This window comes from Garra rufa, chromosome 5 (assembly GCF_049309525.1).
Source record: "Garra rufa chromosome 5, GarRuf1.0, whole genome shotgun sequence".
NCBI classification, from domain to species: domain Eukaryota; kingdom Metazoa; phylum Chordata; class Actinopteri; order Cypriniformes; family Cyprinidae; genus Garra; species Garra rufa.
Window position 1 is genome coordinate 48,509,448 of NC_133365.1, and position 23,386 is coordinate 48,532,833.

Sequence of the window (23,386 nt, forward strand, 5' to 3'; positions counted from 1 at the left end):
CCCCATTGTTCTCATTTGCTGCTGCTTTTCAGCTCTGTGACTCTTAGACGATAGATCAGACTGAATCAAGTGGAGCATGTTGTTCTGGGTTCCTGGACCGGCTCCTAAAGAATTTGGGTCAAAGCCTGTCGAACGTTTCTCTCTTTTTAACATGCACATCGAGCACCTCAAATTTATCACTCACAACAAACCCAAATGCGAAAATGTAGAACCATATGAATGGATTTCGGATGTTGGCTCCAAGTTCAAGTGAAAGAGAAAACAACATTCAGTTTTTCTTTCTTTCTTTTTTCTTTTTTTTTTAAGCATTCAGTTTTTCTGCTGAGGAGTTTGATGTGGTTTGAGTCTCCATCCCACGCCTCCCTGCTGGAACACTCTACAACAATCTGCCATTGTTTTTGTCCATTATGCAATGACTGATCTGTCTGTTTGGTTTTGTTTCTTTCTCTCTCTCCCTGTTTATTTTCCCTCTCTCCTGTGCCCTCTCTCTTTCCCTCACAGATGCAAATTTTTCAGTCTCACAGAGACTCCGGAAAATTACACAGTTGTCCTCGATGAGGAGGGATTTAAAGGTAAAACTCGCACTCACACACACAAATGAATTGCTACCATAGCTCTTGTGTTCAATTGATTGTGGCACACATTGTCATTAAATGACAACAGAATATATATATATATATATTTATTCATACATGCATGATTGGCTAAGATAGATTTTTTAAAAATCATATAATTCTTCTTTACAAAATGATACAAAATTTTGACAATTGTGGAAACAAGCGTTGCAAAGCTTTTTTAAAAAAAAAAATTCATATAAATATCCTTTTTTAAATATACATGCATATTCTCTTGTATCATATATATATATTATATATTATATTCATATATGCATGATTGGCTACAAAATGTAAATCTTAAGTTGATTTAATTAATTACAACCACACTGAAATGTAAAAAAATGTGGAAATGGATTTGTGACATGTTTTAAACAAGACTTTTATTTTTGAAAATGATGAATTATGAATGTATATATTTGAGGCAATAAAATATCATTTAACATATATTTTATATATGCTAATAAAACATTTTTATTTTTTAAGGAAGACCTCGTGAGCAAATAATAATTTGAATTATCTATTTAGAAAATATTTCATAAATTATATATACACTACAAGTCAAAAGTTAAGGGATAGGAAGATTTTTTTGTTATTTAAAGAAGTCTCTTCTGCTCACCAAGCCTGTATTTATTTGATCCAAAATACAGTTTCTATATTTTAAAATACATAGAGTATGTTTTTTCAGGATTCTTTGATGAATAGAAAGATCCAAAGATTAGCGTTTATCTGAAATAAAACGCTTTTGTAACATTACATACTATACTATTCAAATGCTTTTTTGGGATAGAAATGATAGAAATGAATACTTTTATTTTGCAAGGATGCTTTAAGTTGATCAAAAGTGATGTATAATGTTATTTTTTCAGATAAATGCTGTTCGTCTGAACTTTCTATTTATCAAAGAAACCTGAAAAAAATTTAATTAACTGTTTTCAACATAATATTTTTTTGAGCAGCAAACCATAATATTAGAATGATTTTTGAAGGACCTTGTGACTGGAGTAATGATGCTTAAAATTCAGCTTTGAAATCACAGGAATAAGTAAAATTTTTAAATGTATTCAAATAGAAAACAGATCATTTAAATAGTAAAAATATTTTGAAATTTCACTGTTTTTTGCTATACTGCGTATCAAATAAACGCAGACTTGGTGAGCAGAAGAGACTTCTTTAAAATCATTAAAAATCTTGCTGTCAAAAAACTTTTGACTTTCTGTTTATATAATATTAATCTATAGTTAGGAGTCTGTACGTTTTTTTTTTTTTTTTTTCTGAGATAATTATAAATGCTCATTTGATGCTCATATCAACTGTTGTGCTGCTTAATATTTTTGTGAAACATTTTATACGTCTTTACTCTCACTTTTGATCAAATATTCAAATCATTTTGCCCGATACTGATTTTAGATATATTTAAATTTCCCTTTGTTTTGAAAATATTTAATAAACTTTGGTTAGTTTTGAGCAAGAACTTTTGTTAGAACTTTTTTCTAGTAAAAAAGTACATTAAAAGCTTTGAAAATAATAATTATAAAATCAATCTCTTCTGTTTTTGTTGTTGTTGTTTTTCTCTCAGATAGATGCTGTTGAAACCTTAACATTTTATTTGTGGATCTTTATATTTGGTTTCATAATCCATTTGAAAAAACAAAACAAAATCATGAGTCTGTTTTGTTTTCATTAATATAACATCAGAATACTGCTTTATTTATTTAGAAACAAAAGTATTAGCATATTTTACTTTTCATTTTATTACAAGTAGGCCTACATTGCCCCCTAAATAAATATAAATATATATTTTTAAATAATATATATATATTTTTTTACATTTTAAGTCTTAATTGGCTGATTCTGATAATATTATGCATCCCTAATATATAATAATATAATATAAAGGGCAGGGCAAATAGAAATCTAAACTGGACATCAGAAAAAAACCTTGTTGCTGAGCCCTAAAAAGACTAATCCACAAAATCATTAAAGTGGGAAATGTCAAGCGAGCTCTATTGACTGTAGAGCGTTGATCAGTGGACAGGTGGGATGGTACATTGAGTTCAGGGCTGTTATTGTAGAGCCTGTGTCCTCTGCCTCTGACCCAAACAGCTGTTTCCTCTATGCTGACAAACCCCTGCGACTCTATAGCAAAAAACCTTTTCCTCTTCTCATAATCCACAGGAAGGTAAAAACAACTATGTAGAAATAACGTTTGGGATGCAGTGTACGTTGACAGGTGTTCTGATATGAGAACAAGATGTTTTGTCTAATTTTAATAGGTGTACACCATTTAAAACACATAATATGAGTTGTTTTTTTTTCAGTGCTAGATGGATTTGCTGTTTTCAGCTAAACGAATGCAGGGTGTTAATGGTTTATAGAATGACCCTGTTAACTTCTAAACTCTCAAAGTGACAAGCCTGCCTACAAAGACATTTGCAACTTCCTGTGTAATTCTGTAAATAATTATTGACTCCGTATTTGTTAGTGTTAACAGAATTTGCTTTTAGAGACCACTTCCTGTTTTGCTTTGTGGTCTATAAGTCTAATAGGTGATTTATTGTATAGCATAATGCAGCTTTATTTTGCATATTGAAGAATATATCTGTGCTGTGTTCAAACGTTTGGGGTCAGGAAATTCTTTTAAAATGATTTTGAAAATATCTGTCCTTCTCACCAAAACTACGTTTATTTGATTAAAAATATTGTGAAATGTTATTACAATTTGAAATAAACTTTTTTTCGATTTGAATATATTTTGATGTGTAATTTATTCCTGTGATGCAAAGCTGAATTTTCGGCATCATTACTCCAGTCTTCAGTGTCACACGATCCACGTGATACGTTTTCAGGATCCTTTTGTTCATTAGAAAGCATTTATTTAGTTTCAACCGAAAGAAACTTGCATTGATTGATCTTAAAAGTCAATCAGTGCCTATGTTTTGTCTCGAGATGCACACCAGTATTTTTAATTTATTTTTGCTAAGCACGTTTATAAAAATAACTTATGTCCTAATTGAACTATGGGCTAATCCTGGTTTAGTCTGTGAATCCGAGTCTATAAGTTTGGTCACTTAGAAAGTGCAGGATGAGTTTCTCAGCTGACTCTCTCCACTAAAAATATGCTTTCTTTTCTACAAATATGTGACCCTGGACCACAAAACCAGTCATAAGGTTAAATTTTACAAAACTGAGATGTATACATCACATGACAGCTCAATAAATAAGCTTTCTATTGATATATGGTTTGTTAGGATAGGACAATATTTGGCCGAGATACATCTATTTGAAATCTGGAATCTGAGGGTGCAAAAAAATCAAAATACTGAGAAAATCACCTTTAAAGTTCTCCAAATTAAGTTCTTAACAATGCATATTACTAATCAAAAATTACATTTTGATATATTTATAGTAGGAATTTTACAAAAAATCTTCATGTAACATGATCTTTACTTAATTTCCTAATGATTTTTGGCATAAAAGAAAAATCAATAATTTTGACCCATACCATGTATTTTTGGCTATTGCTACAAATATACCCCAGCGACTTAAGACTGGTTTTGTGGTCCAGGGTCACATATGTTGTAAAATGTAAATGAAATGAGCACAAACTTTTAAAAACTGGTATATTTGTATTCTCACATGGTCTTCTGTATGTCCTCTTCATCTCATCCTCTACCTCCAGAGCTCCAGCCCTCTGAGCACTTACAGGTGGAGGGCTCCACCTGGCTCCCGCTCAATGTCGTCTCCAATGGCAACACCTCTAGCAGCTCACAGGCCGTGGGCGTCACCAAGATCGCCAAATCTGTTATCGCTCCATTGGCTGAGCAGCATGTGTCTGTCTTTATGCTCTCCACCTATCAAACCGACTTTATTCTGGTAAGCCGCTCTGTGAAACAGCCAATCAGAGCAGAGCTCTCATTATTATTCATGAACCTTCCAAATAAGGCAATAACAGAGCATTTCATTCCAGGGACAAATCCTAGGGTTGTAAATGGACCTGTAAAACTGTTTCTGGAGAATTTTTTTCACAGAACAGTTTAAAATATTGTATCAATGCATTCTATGGCACCTTTAAAAGTAAAAAGTAGCTCAGAATTGCAAATTTAGGAGAAAATCCTAAAAATAATGGGCGTGCCATCCGAAATGTAGGACTCCCTTTTTGCTATAAGAGTATTTCACAAAATACTAGCTCCTAAATCTGTGAAATATTAGGAGTAGTGAGAAAGACTCCCAAGTCACTAAGACCAAATCCCAACTATCCTAAAACGGCTGTTGCTGGGAATCTGCCTTGGAACTTTTTAGAAATACTTATGTTTGCACACACAAGTTTTCCCACACAACTTTTTTTGGTTTTGGAGGTTATCCCAATTCCAAATTTTCCTTTGATTATATCCTTGTTTTCATTAACAAGTTGGGCAAGAAGTAACAGCTGTTCTTGCGTCCATTTTGGTTTTCTTTTAAGTTTGCATATCTTACTATCAGCCATGATTTTTCAATTCTGATACAAAAGGCTGTTTATATGCATATCAGCTAATTGTTTGAGAATCACACACGTAAAAGGCTGACAATCAGCTGAACATATATTTTAATTAGTGACACTTAGCCTGCATTTTAAAATCTTTTTTTGAATATGGCAACATTATATCACGCTCTACAATATTTCTATCAACAAATCTCTGACACAGACTCCTCCCCTATCAGCCAATCACTGTGTGTATCCTCCATAGCAATAAGGTCAACCCCGCCCTTACTCTTAGCTTAAAACTTCGTAAAAGTTTCTTTAACCTTAGTAAAAGTTTCAGTCTCAGAAGCTTTGTTAATAGGTTTTAGGAGAAAACTCTTAACTAAAATCTTTTACTGCAATTTAGGAGATCTCTTAGTGGTAAGAAGAAATGTTTTGTGAATACGGGCCCTGAACAGTTAAACTGCCTGCTGTTTTTCAGAAAAATCCTTCAGGTCCCACACATTCTTAGTTTTTTTCAGTACTTTGTTTTCTGAACCTTTGCCAACAATTACTGGATGATCTTTTCACACTGAGGACAACTGGAGGATTCATATGCAACTATTACAGAAGGTTCACTGATGCTTCAGAAGGAAACACGATGCATTAAGAGCAGGTGGGTAGGTCTTGTCTTCTGGGAAACACGTAAGAATCTTCTGAAGGGCAGTACTAAATGGTAAAAAATAGTAAGGCAAAATCAGAAAAATGCACAACTGTACACCCTGGCTCTTAATGCATTGTTTCCTTCTGGAGCATCAGTGAGTGTTCGAACCTTCTGTAATAGTTGCATACAAGTCCCTCAGTTGTCCTTAGTGTGAAAATATGGATCATTCAGCATTTGTTGGAAAGAGTTCAAATACACAAAATGCTGAAAAATCTAAGAATTTGTGAGACCTGAAGGATTTTTCAGAAGAACAGCAGGCAGTTTAACTGTTCAGAACACACAAGGAACTCCTGAACAACTATCACTAAACAAAAAAACAAACAAACAAACAGTGTTGTTTTCATCAACGATGACGAAATCATTTCGTTGACGCCACTTTTTTCCTTGACGATAACGAGACGTTGACGAGATAAAATTGGCTCGTTGAAGACTAAAACATGACGAGACGTGTGTGAGTTTTCGTTGACGAGAATAGACGAAAATGTTAGTGGGTGGTCCGTCAGGCATTTAAAATGCATGACATTTCTGCTTATTGTGCATGCCAATTAAAACCGGAAAATATCTGCCGCTATGGCAAGCCGTTTTAGCATTAAATACTCTTTGCCATACTACTATGGCAAGCCGTTTTAGCATTCCATCCTTGTTTGTCTTTTATGTTTTAAAACATTCCTTCATTATTGTAATTATTGGTAAAAATAGTCGATCCGGAAGCTCACATTGTGTTGAACTATAGATCTGCTATTTTCAGAACTTATAAGTGACACTACCCAACAGCAAAATACTTACTGACCTACATTAATTTCTTAAAAGACTACTTTTTCCCCTTTTTTTGACTAAAACTAGACTAAAACCTTTTTGACTTTTCGTCGACTAAAACTAGACTAAAACTTTCTTGACTTTTCGTCGACTAAAATTGGACTAAAACTATCACATATAGAAGTGACTAAAATTTGACTAAAACTAATAACCATTTTAGTCCCTAAGACTAAGTCTAAGATGGTTGTCAAAAACAACACTGCAAACAAACACAAACAAAAAAACACAGCTGTGCATCATTCAGGTAACAACACAGTATTTAGAATCAAGTGTACATTAACTCTTGAAGGGGGTAATATTTATAAGTTATTTACTCTTGTGGACAATATGTAAATGTCTCGTATGTGAAATATCTTATTCAGGTCAGAGCTAAACAAAAAAGAACAAACATCTTTGTATGATCCCTCTTATTTTGGTAAACTAAATTAACATTTTGCAGATTCTGCAAAACATAACATCAAGCACACCTGCCTGGTGTAAATGTTTTACAATTTTATGACCCTTTAGTTTTTAATAAGTCGGTAGATGTGTAATGAAAGTTGTGTAATGTTGATTGCTCTTTATGCATTATAGACGTAACACATTTTCAAGGGCAGTGACGCTTTTGTAATAAGCTAGTTTACAGTTTCGCTAATAAATCTAGAGCTGTGTGGGCCACAATCTACTTTTCCCCCTTTTTTAATTGGAAAAACTGACTTCTTTTTTATAATTTTTTAGGCTGCTTGAACGAATCTTATGAAGTTTGGTTTGTAAAAAAAAAACAAAAAAAAAAAAAACCACAGATTTGATTATGTATTTTTGTTTTGATTTAAAAAAAAAATTAAATAAACAAAGTGTGCAGTGAAACTGCCCCAATATCGACCAATTACCTAATATGTGACCCTGGACCACAAAACCAGTCTTAAGTCGCTGGGGTATATTTGTAGTAATAGCACAAAATACATTGTATGGGTTAAAATTTTTGATTTTTCTTTTATGCCAAGAATCATTAGGAAATTAAGTAAAGATCACGTTCCATGAAGATTTTTTTATTTTATTTTTTCTGCTATAAATATATCAAAATGTAATTTTTGATTAGTAATATGCATTGTTAAGAACTTTATTTGGACAACTTTAAAGGTGATTTACTCAGTACTTTGATTTTTTTTTTTTTTTGCATCCTCAGATTCCAGATTTTCTAATAGATGTATTTTGGCCAAATATTGTCATATCCTAACAAACCATACATCAATAGAAAGCTTATTTATTGAGCTTCCTTGTGTTGTATACATCTCAGTTTTGTAAAATTTAACCTTATGACTGGTTTTGTGGTCCACGGTCACATATTTCTCCACACTTGACTTGACAATGGTTTGTGCAAAGAAACCACACGCCAAAGGTGCACACCAAAGAGTCACCCACAGGGGGTGCTACAACAACAAAAACACCCATAACTGTTTGGTTGTTGTGGTGTGATTTTATATAAACGTGTTTTATACTAAAATGGATGTTTGTGTTGTAGGTGCGAGAGAAAGACCTGTCAGTGGTGGTGGAGACTCTGGTGGAGGAGTTTAATATTTTCAGAGAGGAGGGAGGAGAGTCAGTACCTGTTCACAGTCAAGACGACTACAACGGCCTACAGCGAAACGGCAGAGAAGGTGAGACATCGGTGAAAGAAAGGCCTCTCCAGGGCTGCATATATTTGATTTAAAAATACAGTAAAATTGTGTTATATTATTCCAATTTAAAATGGCTGTTTTCTGTCTGAATATATTTTAAAATGTAATTTATTTCTGTGATGCAAAGCTGAATTTTCAGCAACAATACTACAATCTTCAGTGTCACATGATCCTCCAGAAATCTAATATGCTGATTTGCTGCTCTAGAAACCTTTTTTCCCATTAGTCTTTAAGGCGAGACACTGCTGGTTAATAGGGTAAAAAAAAAAACAGTACAGTACGTTTGATAATTGCAAACATTTGTGGTATTACAACTTTTCTAAAATGTTAGGTTTTAAGATGCAAATAAGGCATTATTTAATGAAATATAATGAATATGTACTAATTTCCATACATTTCTAGTACAAAAATCTAAGAACTAGATGTGTCAGTTTCAAATTTTGTTTAATTTTTGAGACATTAGAGTCAAACTAATGAGGGAATTTTGGGTATCTCATTTTGTCACTTTATAATTCAGAAAATACTTAGAACAGACAGAATTTTTATTTTTTTTATTTTTGGGGGAATAAAATTAAATATAAAATCAAGCAAATTTATATATAAACAAATCCCTCTGTAAAAACCTTCGGGATATGGACAAGAATAAAAATGTAAAGTTTGGTGTGTGTAAGTGTTACTGAAGTGGAGATTTCTGGCTCAGTTTGAGAAAAACTCATTGTGAGAAAAACGGCCTTTAAAAATATGGATTGTAATTGAAATCTATTGACACAAATAGAGAAAGTGCTATAAAAGAAACACTTAAAGCTGTCTTTTGGATGTTTTCTTTTCACTAGTCTGAAAAAACACTTTATGAAAAACCAAAAAGCCCAAAATCTTAAACTTGACGGTGCACGAATAACTGTTTTGGCCTGCAGTGAATAGAAATTTCATTGACGAACAGTATTAATTTCAAACATTGGTAACAATATAGAAGTCTGTCACTTTTGATTTAATGTAGTCTTGCTGAATAAGTGCTAATTACTTAAAAAAAATACTTACCCCCAAAATTTTAACTAATGTAAGGGCTGTTTGAAAAAGGTCATATGAGAAATAACAAAATCAATCTTTTAAGAATGATCCAGTATACTATGACTACACCTGTAGCTTTAAGATTTCAATAGTTCCTCCCTCGTACGAAAAGGCCATTTATTAAAATTATGTTCTGAGTAGTATTTTTCCAGTGTTAACTTGCCAACATGTTTCAGTACCAGCTTATGCAATAAACAAGTGTTAGTAGTCCAAGTGCTAGTATTGTTTTTCTTATTTTTCACAAGTGTTATTGTGGTATCTCTGTGTGTGTTCAGTTCCACATGCAACAGTTCATCCGGTGCTGATTCCAGAGAATCAATTTTGCGTAATGAGCTTGGATCCGGACACACTGCCAGCGATCGCCACCACCCTCATAGACGTTCTGTTTTACTCCAACAGGTATGAAACATACTGCAGCATCTCATTTTTCACTGCTTTTAGTTTTGTATTTCCTCTTTAGCAACACTCTTAACTGGCCACTGTTGTTTTACTATTTCACTGCCACTAAGAGGCGTCTTGAACCAAATCAGTTTATCACATTCCTCCTATAGAGGAAAGAAAGGATGAACTGTTGCTTTTTTATACAAGTTGTTTTTTCAGCTAGAAGAAATTATATAATTAATATTTCAAATTGTCTCTTTAAAAACTGAATACTTGATTTTCTTTAACTGATTTTCTTTTTTTGCTATGTACACTGCCACTCAAGTTTGGGATCAGAAAGATTTTGAATGTTTTTAAAGATGTTTCTTCTGCTCATCAAGGCTGCATTTATTTGATCAAAAATACAGAAAAACTGTAATATTGTGAAATATTATTTAAATTTAAAATAATTGTTTTCTATGGGAATACATTTTAAAATGTAATGTATTCCTGTGTTACAAAGCTGAAATTTCAGCATCATTACTCCAGTCTTCAGTGTCATATGATCCTTCAGAAATCATTGTAATATGCTGATTTATTATCGATGTTGAAAACAGATCTGCTGCTTAATTTTTTTTTTTTTTGGAACCTGGGATGCCCTTTTATTAGGATTATTTGATCAATTAAAGGTTAAAAAGAACAGCATTTGTTTAAAACAGAGGTTTTCTAACAATATTCACTACTGGTTAAAAGTTTAGGGTCAGTAAATTGTTGTTCGTTCTTTTTTTTTATTTATTTTTTTAAGAAATGAATACTTTTCACCAGGGTTGTGTTAAATGAATAGAAGTGATAGCATAGATTTACAGACATAACATAGATTTGTTAGAAAAGTTTTATATTTCAAATAAATGCTGTTCCTTTTAACTTGTTATTCATCAAAGAATCCTGAAAAATATTTGGCAGCACAACTGTTTCCAACATTGATAATTCTAATAATAAATCAGCATATTAGAATGATTTCTGAAGGATCGTGTGACACTTAAGACTGAATTTACAGACGATGAAAATTCAGCTTTGCATAACAGGAATAAATTCTATTTTAAAGTACATTAAAATAAAAACTATTATTTTATATTTTAATAACATTTAGCAAGTTAGGTTTTTTTTTTCAGAATTTTTGATCAAATAACAGAAGCCTTGATAAGAGACATTACAAGTCTTACTCATCCCTGTGTGTGTGTGTGTGTGTGTGTGTGTGTGTGTGTGTGTGTGTGTGTGTGTGTGTGTGTGTGTGTGTGTGTGTGTGTGTGTGTGTGTGTGTGTTTGTTTTTGTGACATATCAGGACACAAATTTGTGTAATAACATGGGTATGACATAGGTATTACAAGGAGAGGGTGACTTATGAGGACATTGCCCATGTCCCCACTTTTCAAAAGGCTTATAAATCATACAGAATACGTTTTTTTGAGAATGTAAAGATATGCACAGTCTCCTGTGAGGGCTAGGTTTAGGTGTAGGGAAGGTGTAGGGTGATAGCAAATATCGTTTGTACAGTATAAAAACCATTACGTCTATGGAATGTCCCCACAATTCACAAAAACAAACGTGTGTGTGTGTGCGTGTGCGTGTGCGTGTGTGTGCGTGTGCGTGTGCGCGTGCGCGTGTGTGTGTGTCCCTAGACATATTCCATTATTTATAACTAGTATTTTTTTTTTATGCGCGCTTCTCCTTCAGTCCTAAAGAGGGCGCCAGTGTTGATCAGGACATGGATTGTATCAAGTTCTTCTCCTTCTCTCTGATTGATGGATACGTCTCTTTGGTGATGGACACAGAAGCACAGAGACAGTAAGACCCTCACAGACTCATGGACAGTGCAACATATCAAAGCTCTGCACATTGCATATTTCAATATGAAAATATATTTGTGTGTGTCAGATTCCCTGCTGATCTCCTCTTCACCAGCTCTTCTGGTGAGCTCTGGAGGATGGTGAGAATAGGAGGGCAGCCGCTCGGATTTGGTGAGCTTCATTCACTATCAAGATGCCTTCTTTTGGCCGTTATTTAATTTTCTTATATCATTTTAATTTTCAGTGCCTTGAGAAAGTTTTCATACTCCTTTTTTTTTTTTGGTTGCAGCATTATGTTAAACTGCTTTAAATTACTTTTTTCCCACATCAATCTACATCTCATACACCATAATGACAAAGCACAAAACAGGTTTGTAACAACTTTGCACATTTATTAGAAATAAAAAAATGAAAAGATCCTGTTGCATTAGTATGCATACCCTTTTCTGGGACACTCGAAATTTAGCTCAGGAGCATTTTGCTTCTAGATGTTACTACACTTGGAGTGGAGTTAAACTGTGGCAAATTCATTTGAATGAGTATGATTTAGAAAGGCACACACCTCTCAGAAAAGTTATAACAGCTGAAAATGCATATCAGAGCAAAAACCAAGTCCTGAGGTCAAGATAACCGCCTGTAGAGCTCAGTGACAGACTTGCGTTAAGGCAATGATCTAGGGAAGAGTTCAGAAAAAAATCTGCTGCATTGAAGGTTCACAGAAGCATGTAGCCTCCATTATCCATAATGGAAGACGATTGGAACAACTAGGACTCTAGAAAATGTCTGCCAGCCCCCATCCAAGCTGACAGAACTTGAGAGGTGAAAAGGTGAGGCAAAGAATGGCAGATAATTGCCAAATGCAGATGTGCAAAGCTTGTCACATCATACCCAAAAAGACTTGAGGCTGTAAAGGTGCTTCAACTATGTACTGAGTTAAGGGTATGAATACTTATGCAATGTACTTATTTCAGTGTTTTATTTTTAATAAATTTGCAAATCTGTTTTTTGCTTTGTCATTATGATGGTGTATGGCGTATAAATTGATGTGGGGAAAAACTAATTTAAAGCAGTTTAACATTATGCTGCAACAAAACTAAATGTGAAAAAAATGAAGGGGTATGAATACTTTTGCAAGGCACTGTATTTTAAGGTTATATAGTTACACTCTGTGTACCTACCATATTGCAGTAACAGTCAATAATGCCCAATTAAAAGCAGCTAGACCTAAACTTAACCCTACAGTATGTTCATGTAATTAATTAATATTACTCCGTGCTTAATGTAATTAGATTGTAACAATCAGGGCTCGAATTGAGAGGGGATGCGGGGTTTAAGTGCAACCCACACATGGAAATAAACAATGTCAAAATAAGACCAAAAATGGCATGAATACATGATCTGTGGGAGTTTTTAGTGAGTAATCAGCTTGGTGAAATTTAAAGTTAATCTCTGTGACCAATATTTACAGAGCTTTGATGATCTGAAAGATTCAAAAGTTATTAAAAGTTAACTATTAAAAAGTATAGCTGAACATAAGTTCTCAAATAAAATATATTGTTTCAATTGTTACTGCCTTGAGTTTGGGGCAAAAATATCATATCACGATTTATTTATTTTTTTGCTGAAATATTGCGATTCACGATTTTATCACAGTTCTTTTTCATGTTGGTTTTACTATTTTGCAAGTTTTCTGAGCAGTACAGCCAAACTAATTTCCCTATTTTAAAAACAAAACCTTACGAGGCAGAATGAATGGCAGATATTTATGCCAAAGTGGGTGAAGATAAAAAATCTCTGCCATTTATTATATTTTTATTAAAAAATAAGAACAAAGATAGGCTACATGTTATAAATACACATAATATACAAATAAAAAACAAGGCAGTTGTATTAAAGTTCTTTAGTCAATTGCAGCAAGTGATTCCCCCCCCCCCCCTTTGTGTTTTGTTTTATTAGCGTACCATCACCCAAAAATTACAATTCTGTCATTATTTACTTTTATTTAAATAAAAAATAAAAAAACACGTATTTTGAATAATGTGGGTGACAAAACAGTTGCTGGTCCACGCACTGTCAAATATCAATATATACAGTGAGGTCAATAAGTATTTGATCACCCTGTGATTTTGCAAGTTCTCAAGTTCACTCTGCTCATTATTCTAAATTAGTAGCAGCTGTTTGAGGTCGTTAGCTGTCATAAAGACACCTGTGCACCCCACAATCAGCTTATATGACACAGTAATTCACAAATAAATTGTTAAAAAATCAAACAATGTGATTTCCGGATTTTTATTTTTAGATTCTGTCTCTCACAGTGGAAATGCACCTATGCTGAAAATTGTAGACCCCTCCATGATTTCTAAGTAAGAGAACTTGCAAAATCACAGGGTGATCAAATACTTATTGACCTCACTGTATATAATTATTTATGATTATTTTTTTCTTTCTTTCCTTTTCTCATAATGTAAGTATTGGTTTATTTAATCAAGAAAATGGGACGAAAAGAAAAAAACTGAGGACTTCCCTCATTTCAGAACACCACTGTTATGGACTTTTTTTTTAGCTCATCAAGGCTGTATTTATTTGATCAAAAATACAGAAAAAACAGTAATATTGCAAAATGTTATTAAAATATAAAATGATGGTTTTTATTTGAATATACTTTGAAATATAATATATTCCTGTGATGCAAAGCTGAATTTTCATCAGCGGTTACTCCAGGCTTAAGTGTCACACGATCTTTCAGAAATCATTCTAATATGCTGATTTATTATTAGAATTATCAATGTTGAAAACAGTTGTGCTGCCAAATAATTTTTTTGGAAGCTGTGGTGATTTTTTTTTTTTCAGTATTCTTTGATGAATAACAAGTTAAAAAGAACAGCATTTATTCAAAATTAACAGTGTAAATCCATGCTATCACTTTTTTTAAATTGAACACCTACTTGGTGAATAAAAGTATTAATTAAAAAAAAAGAAAAAAAAAAAAATACAAATTGACTGACCCCAAATCTTCTAACAGTAGTGACATTGTTAGAAAAATTTTCTATTTTAAATAAATGCTGTTCTTTTTAACCTTTTATTAATCAAATTTGATCAGATTTTTCCTGAAAGTGTCACAGGTTCCAAAAAAATATAAAGCAGCACATTGATAATAAATCAGCATATCAGAATGATTTCTGAAGAATCATGTGATGCTAAAGACTGGAACAATGATGCTGAAAATGTAGCTTTGTATCACAGGAGTAAATTACATTTCAGAAATATATTCACATAGAAAACAGTTATTTTAAATTTGTAATATTATTTTTTTTTCTGTATTTTTGATCAAATAAATGCAACATTTATGAGCATAAGACATTGTCTTTAAAAAAAAACATTAAAAATCATATATATATATATATATACACACACACATATATACAACAGCAGAATCTGTTTAGCTTGGTTATTAGATGAACAAACAGCAGATTGAATCAGGAAGTCACATTTATGCCAATTATTTGCTGTTATCTTACTCTCTGTCTCCTTTTTCAGATGAATGTGGTATAGTAGCTCAAATCTCTCAGCCTCTTGCAGACAGTGATATATCAGCGTATTACATTAGCACCTTCAGCTTTGATCATGCTCTGGTAAGTCGTTTTGCTCTTCTTTTTTTTCCACACATAAAATTTTAGCTCTTTAGTTGACTGATGTGCTTTTTGCATTATTAATTCAAAAATACAATTAATACATCCTTTCAGGGTGATGCATGATCCAGATCATTGTGTGTGTGTGTGTGTGTGTGTGTGTGTGTGTGTGTGTGTGTGTGTGTGTGTGTGTGTGTGTGTGTGTGTGTGTGTGTGTGTGTGTGTGTGTGTGTAATAACAATCTGCTGTCATTCAGTCTATAGAGGTTATTTGTCTGGCCTACAGCATTTATATTTAGTACATGTTGAATCATTTGTGTTATGCTGGTCAACAGGAGGATAGATAGGCGGATGATTGCATAGTAACCTGTAAACAGACAAATTTCATTTTCCTGGAAACCATCAAGTATTTTAGCAGAAACCATCTGGTTCCCTATTGGTCAGGGGATCACTCTTACTCATCATTACATCATCATTATCATTTAATATTAAAATTTACTGTCTTGCAAGACTCTCTGGAATATTGGCTTCTGATTGGTGAAGCACAACATTGTGCATGGAAAGTCAAAATTTTTTCTGGACTTTTGTAGAATATCACAGTTCGAATCGCAATCACAACATATAAAAAAAATGATCACAAGACTTTTTTGGCTAAGTCGTGCAGCCCTATATAGACTATACACAATAAACGTATTATTTATATGCTTGCTTGCAGGTCATGTTAACTTTAACCAACATCAGAAAAACCTAAACATGGTATTGTTCCAATTATTGAATTATCAGCATATTTTTTGGCAGACCCCTGTCTTACAGTAGTGTGTAGGCACATAAAAAAGAAGCACCCTTGATGATTCATTCAAATCAGAAAGATATGATTTAGTCAGAGTTTGTATGGAAAATCTTTGTAAAACGCTAAGCAACCATTCACAAAATAGCTATATATGGGCCATGTTAATGATGTAACCCTTCAGTGCAAGCCAGTGAAGTCCCCGCCACCAGAATCGTGTGTTCCCATGACCTAATAGTAAAAGAGGAAGAATTAGGAATGGTTCATACCTGTTGGTATTCAAACTTGCGCAACTTGGTCATGACCTTCATCTGCTTCTGTTTATCTAGTTTTTTTTGTATTGCTTCACAAACAATTTATACTTATACACTTTTTTTTTATTATTATTGTCATTTTTAATTTATTGTTATAATAATAATTGTTGTTATTTGTATTGTTGTTGTGTTATATAAGTGTATTTTGTTTTTGTTGTTTTTATCAAAACGATTTTTACTATTATTAAGCTGGCTTGAGAAAGCCAACTTGCTGAAATGCTATTTAAACTTTTTATTATTTTTCTTTTTTTCTGAGAAAAAGATTCTTCTGAGATTATTTTTCTTTTTCTTCTCCGTCTATCTATCCATCCATCCATCCATCCATCCGTCTGTCTATCTATCCATCCATCTATCTGTCCATCCATCTACCTGTCCATTCATCTATCTGTCCATCCATCCGTCTATCTGTCCATCCATCTGTCTTTCTATCCATCCGTCTATCTGTCCATCCATCTGTCTTTCTATCCATCCATCTATCTGTCCATCCATCCATCAGTCTTTCTATCTATCTATCCATCCGTCTATCTGTCCATTCATCATCCATCCATCCATCCATCCGTCTAACTGTCCGTCCATCCATCCGTCTGTCTATCTGTCCACCCATCTGTCTATCTATCTATCATCCATCCATCCATCCGTCCATCTATCTATCCATCCATCTATCTGTCCATCCATCTACCTGTCCATTCATCTATCTGTCCATCCATCCGTCTATCTGTCCATCCATCTGTCTTTCTATCCATCCGTCTATCTGTCCATCCATCTGTCTTTCTATCCATCCATCTATCTGTCCATCCATCCATCAGTCTTTCTATCTATCTATCCATCCGTCTATCTGTCCATTCATCATCCATCCATCCATCCATCCGTCTAACTGTCCGTCCATCCATCCGTCTGTCTATCTGTCCACCCATCTGTCTATCTATCTATCATCCATCCATCCATCCGTCCATCTATCTATCCATCCATCTATCTGTCCGTCCATCCATCCATCAGTCTTTCTATCTATCTATCCATCCGTCTATCCATCCGTCTATCTGTCTATTCATCATCCATCCATCCGTCTAACTGTCCGTCCATCCATCCTTCTGTCTATCTGTCCACCCATCCGTCTATCTATCATCCATCCATCCATCCATCCGTCCATCTATCTATCCATCCATCTATCTATCCATCCATCTATCTGTCCATCCATTCATCTGTCCATCCATCCACCTGTCTGTCCATCCATCCGTCTTTCTATCCATCCATCCGTCTTTCTATCCATCCATCTATCTGTCCATCCATCAGTCTTTCTATCTATCATCCATCCGTCTTTCTATCCATCCATCTATCTGTCCGTCCGTCCATCCGTCCATCAATCGGTCTTATCTGTCCATCCATCCGTCTGTCCGTCCATCCATCCATCTGTCCATCTATCCATCCGTCCATCCATCCGTCTGTCCGTCCATCCATCCATCCGTCCGTCCACCCATCCGTCTTATCTGTCCATCCATCCGTCTAACCCTCCATCCAGCCGTCTGTCCGTCCGTCCATCTATCCGTCCGTCTATCCATCCGTCTGTCCATCCATCCGTCTATCTGTCCGTCTATCTATCCATCCATCCGTCTATCTATCCATCCATCCGTCTATCATCCATCCGTCTATCTGTCCATCCATCCGTCTATCTATCATCCATCCGTCTATCTATCATCATCCGTCCGTCTTATCTGTCCATCCATCCGTCTATCTGTCCATCCATCCGTCTATCTGTCCATCCATCCGTCTATCTGTCCTCCGTCCGTCTTATCTGTCCATCCATCCGTCTATCATCCATCCGTCTATCTGTTCATCCATCCGTCTATCTATCATCCATCCGTCCGTCTTATCTGTCCATCCATCCGTCTATCTGTCCATCCATCCGTCTATCTGTCCTCCGTCCGTCTTATCTGTCCATCCATCCGTCTATCATCCATCCGTCTATCTGTCCATCCATCCGTCTATCTATCATCCATCCGTCTATCTATCATCCATCCGTCCGTCTTATCTGTCCATCCATCCGTCTATCTATCATCCATCTGTCTATCTGTCCATCTATCCGTCTATCTATCCATCCATCCGTCTATCTATCATCCATCCGTCTATCTGTCCATCCATCCTTCCGTCTTATCTGTCCATCCATCCGTCTATCTATCCATCCATCCGTCTATCTATCCATCTGTCCGTCCATCCGTCCGTCTTATCTGTCCATCCATCCGTCTATCTTTCCATCCATCCGTCCGTCTTATCTGTCCATCCATCCGTCTATCATCCATCCGTCTATCTGTCCATCCATCCGTCCGTCTTATCTGTCCATCCATCTGTCTATCTATCCATCCGTCTATCTTTAAAATAAATTATAAAAATACACTATCTATCCATCCATCTATCTGTCCGTCCATCCATCCATCAGTCTTTCTATCTATCTATCCATCCGTCTATCCGTCTATCCATCCGTCTATCATCCGTCTATCTGTCCATTCATCATCCATCCATCCGTCTAACTGTCCATCCATCCATCCTTCTGTCTATCTGTCCACCCATCTGTCTATCTATCTATCATCCATCCATCCATCCGTCCATCTATCTATCCATCCATCTATCTGTCCATCCATTCATCTGTCCATCCATCCACCTGTCTATCTGTCCATCCATCTGTCTTTCTATCCATCCATCCGTCTTTCTATCCATCCATCTATCTGTCCATCCATCAGTCTATCTATCTATCTGTCCGTCCATCCGTCCGTCTTATCTGTCCATCCATCCGTCTTATCTGTCCATCCATCTGTCTATCTATCCATCCGTCTATCTATAAAATACACTTTTAAAATATTTTTTAGAATTACTGTTTTAGAAGGGTTTTTCATGAAAAACATCTTTAAATATGAAAATATGTAGTTCCATGCATGCATCTATGTATCTATCTATAAGCACCTCTGTACATCCATGCATGTATCCATCTCTACTTGAATCCACGCTCCATGTGAGAATGAGATGATCCACTCTGTTTTCACCCATCCTACAAAACTCTTCATACCAGTGTGTGTTGTTCAGCTGACAGCATGTGACATTCCTAACATATATTGCATATTTGGATGGGACCTAATCATCCTTGTGTTTTTGTGTCATCTGAACCTAACTCTCTCTTGTCTTAGGTGCCAGAAGAAGACATAGTGAGCGTGACCGAGATGCTTCAAGCTCAGAGGAAGGACATATCCAGTTGAGGCTGCGCTTGAATGCATCTTCAGCTTGAAAAGGGTAGAAAAGGGGCATTTGAGCCACTAACACACAGTATTACTCCACAAGACTGTCTTACCATAACCAAAGGTGTTTCAGTCACAGCATTTGAGAGCTTGGGCTTACAGTAAACCAGGCCTAAACTCAGAAATCCGTGGCATTTTGCTTCCACAGAAACGGTAGTGCTGATTATATACCATTACTGAGAATCAAGGTATTAAGGACATTTTTGTGATATGTTAATGCTCGATTATTTGAAGCACCTTTTTGAGTTAGAAGATGAGAGGAGGTTATTGATTTATTTCAGTGTTAATGATAATACAATCCTGTAATGCAAAACAGGAAATTCCCTGTTTGGTTTACCTGCTGCCATGTTCAACATAAATAATTATTACTTTAAGTATTGCATACAGATGTCTTCCAGTATTGTCAGAATCAGGTTTTTTTTTTCTTAAGTAACACTGTTTGAGGTCAAACAAAAGAATTTTTATTATTGTAGCAACTTTTGGCATCATTGAAACATTGCACTTAGAAGCAGTCAATATTTTGATCATATTTGAATGAGCATTTGAAGCATATTTCGCAAACACCAGTTAGAAGCGATTCTTTTGTTTCAAACCACATTTACATGTAGTTGGGTGAAATATTATATTATACAAATCATTTTTTGAAGGAATAGCTCACACAAAAATGAACATTTGATTGATATTTACTTCCCTCTCAAGGCATCCAAGATGTAGATGAGTTGTTTCTTCATCAGAACAGATTGGGAGACATTTAGCATTACAGCAGTTGCTCACCAAAGGATCCTCTGCAGTGAATGGGTGCCGTCAGAAAGAGTGTCTAAACAGCTGATAAAAACATCACAATAATCCACAAGTAATCTACGCAAACCAATCCATCAATTGACCTCTTGTGAAGCAAAAAGCTACATATTCCTAAGAAATTAATCCATCATTGTGTTTTTAAATTTATAAATAGTTTCTTCAGACCAAAATACCAGTCCGTAATCCATAATAACGCTTCCTCCAGTGAAAAAGTTCTCATGTCATCCTCTCACATCGAAATCCACCAACATATTTGTTTAGAACTGTTTTAGACCGTCGTTGCTTGTAAACCGTGCTTGATCTGTGCATATTTCTCTCCTGAATCAGACACGACAACTTTTTCACTGCAGAAAATAATATTGTGGATAGAGGACCATATTTTAAGTGACTGAAACGAGAGTTAAATCATCTCGGTGGATTTGTTTCTTACAAACACACAGCATTTTTACTAGACAATAACTGATGGCTTGTAGTTGTGTGGATCACTTGCGTATTACTGTTTTTATCAGCTGTTGGGAGTCTCATTCAGACGGCACCCATTCACTGCAGAGGGTCCATTAGTGAGCAAGTGATGGAATGCTAAATTTCTCTAAATCTGTTCTAATGAAGAAACAAACACATCTACATCTTGTATGGCCTAAGGGTGAGTACACTTTCAGCAAATTTCCATTTTTAGGTGAACTATTCCTTCAAAAGAAATAATTCATATTTATACCAATCAAGATTATTTGCGTTTTCATAGAAATGAAGTGCACACCTGCCTTCAATTCTTATCAATACATAGGAAATCTATGCATATCTATACATCCTGTTCTGCTTTCTTTACTGCTAGTTTAAAATGAGTAATTGCATATCAGTGTTTTTTTTTTACAGTACAAAATTACTGTATTAGGCCTACAGCAGTGAGAACAAGAAGAAAGAAGAATTCTCACCCAAACTTCAAAGTACTTAGAAGTAAAATGGACACACAACAATGAGAATTTAAGAGGAAATATGTGTAATTTGTTTTTGTGAGATTTGTTTAGATTCAGCCATTACTGAGAAAGTTTTGACAGGTAGCCAACGTTTGAGTCACACATCATGAAAAGTTTATTAGGATCTTTTGATTTCGACCCACAAAATTGATAAGAATTCTGAGGTTCAGTGAGTTTAGGTTCTAGCATTGCTTCGTCAACTGATCTACCGTGTGATCAAGGAAATGCCTCTTGCACAACCACTGTCTGCCTAATGACATTGTTAGGTCTGACGACTCTTGTGACATTTCTGCCTTTGCTAATGCTCAAACAAGCCCAGCTCCGGTGTGGCCTTACACTCACTTTTAATATTTGTTTAATGCTAGAACAGGCTGCTTTTTTGCGACCTGTATTGATTCACTACTGGTGAACTGAGCACAAATCTTTACACGAGTAGTAATTCAATGAAAGAACTTGTTTTGGAACAATCGTGTGCTTAACCTCAGCTACTTTCGATTATTGACAAGCCCAAAAATGCATGGGAAAACTTTTTCCAGATTCGCTCAAGGAGAAATGCACTTATTGATTGTATTTTGTTGGCACAATCACTAATAAATCCAGAACTCAACTCTTAGAGAGAAATATATCTTTGTTACAAATAAGCTCAATGCTTTAGGAAGAGCTGCTGAAACACTATCAACATATAGTATATTAGATTAATAATTAGGGTTACTTTATGTGTGACCTCCTAACGCTTTTTTTTTTTTATTATTATTAACATTTTTTTTTTTCGTTATATAGTCAGTCTATTTTTCAGGGCACCAGTGCAGCACAGTTGATCATGGTATCAAAAATTGTAAATAATATTGGTTCATGCAATTCCAGTGCCATTAAAGAGCTATTTTCATATGTTTATCTCATTTCTATCAATATCTACAAAGACCAAGGTTACTGGTATGCATAAGATGTGTTTGTAAAGGTCAGTAATGATTCTAAGCATTTGTTCTTGCTTTTTGTAGACTAGATGCATTTATCTGAAGTCATTTTTGGTACATTTTATACAGTGTCAAAGGAATTACATACCTTGTTTGTAACTGTGCTGCTTGTTCAATAAACGTCTATATAAATACTGTTTTTTTTTTTTCTGGGTTTTATTAAAATGTGTTTAAATGGTCGTGCGAGTAGTCACAACACTTTAGAAAAATTATAATTTTAATATACCTGTTTAGTAACACTTTAATATTGGTTACTTGGTATTTTTGTTTTCTAGTATAAATGTCACGTAAATGCATCCTGATCCAAGAACTTTTAGACAAGTAAAATGACTTAAGATGTCTTGTTTTCTGAAAATATATATTTTTTCATTTTTGCTTAAAGCAAGCAAAAATATTTGCCAATGGGGTAAGAAAAATAATCATAATTCAAAGGCTAAAAAATATTTTTACATTACTATATTTTTATACATTTCTGTCTTAAGAGATTTTACTTGTCAGGTAAATGCATCTTAATTCAAGATTTTTTTAATTTTTATACTAGAAAACTACAATAACTTAATGCATAAAAATTAGTAAAGCATGAAGTCATTTTTATTTTTTCTAGCTACTGAAAAATAACCTTTTTTTTAAATAAGAGGCAACTTATTTTTTGAAACATGTATATTTAACACATTATTTATAGTACACAGCAAAAGTTAGTTAATAAACCTACTCTTTATTTTTGTTAGTTTTTGCTTAAAACAAGCAAAAATATCTGCAATGGGCTAGGAAAAATAACCTTAATTCATTTCAAAGGCTAAACAAGATTATTTTTCTTACCCCATTGGCAGATATTTTTGTTGTTTTGAGCAAAAAATAACCAAATTTAGATTATTTGTTCAGAAAACGAGACATTACTATTTTAAGTGATTTTACTTGTCAGGTAAATGCATCTTGATTCAAAAATATTTAGATATATTTATTCTAGAAAATGAGACAAAAATACTAAAAAAGAAAATCATTTTTTGCAGTGTAGATGATTTTATCCAAAATGTAATAAAAAAATAATTTAAAAAATGCTTCTTTAATTGTACAATAACTTAATGCTTAAAGCATGAA

General features: G+C 34.4%; 1 protein-coding gene across 1 annotated transcript in view; it reads left to right on the forward strand.

The window, feature by feature from the left end:
* castor1 (cytosolic arginine sensor for mTORC1 subunit 1) overlaps positions 1-22,422 on the forward strand; it is a 30,027-nt gene extending 7,605 nt beyond the window's left edge. The window contains exons 2-9 of the mRNA XM_073839870.1: positions 502-572; positions 4,297-4,490; positions 8,097-8,232; positions 9,597-9,720; positions 11,417-11,527; positions 11,618-11,700; positions 15,067-15,161; positions 19,432-22,422. Coding sequence (XP_073695971.1) covers positions 502-572; positions 4,297-4,490; positions 8,097-8,232; positions 9,597-9,720; positions 11,417-11,527; positions 11,618-11,700; positions 15,067-15,161; positions 19,432-19,500 — 883 coding nt within the window. The 3' untranslated portion in view covers positions 19,501-22,422. The remainder of the gene's footprint in view (positions 1-501; positions 573-4,296; positions 4,491-8,096; positions 8,233-9,596; positions 9,721-11,416; positions 11,528-11,617; positions 11,701-15,066; positions 15,162-19,431) is intronic.
* Positions 22,423-23,386: the final 964 nt, after the last annotated feature.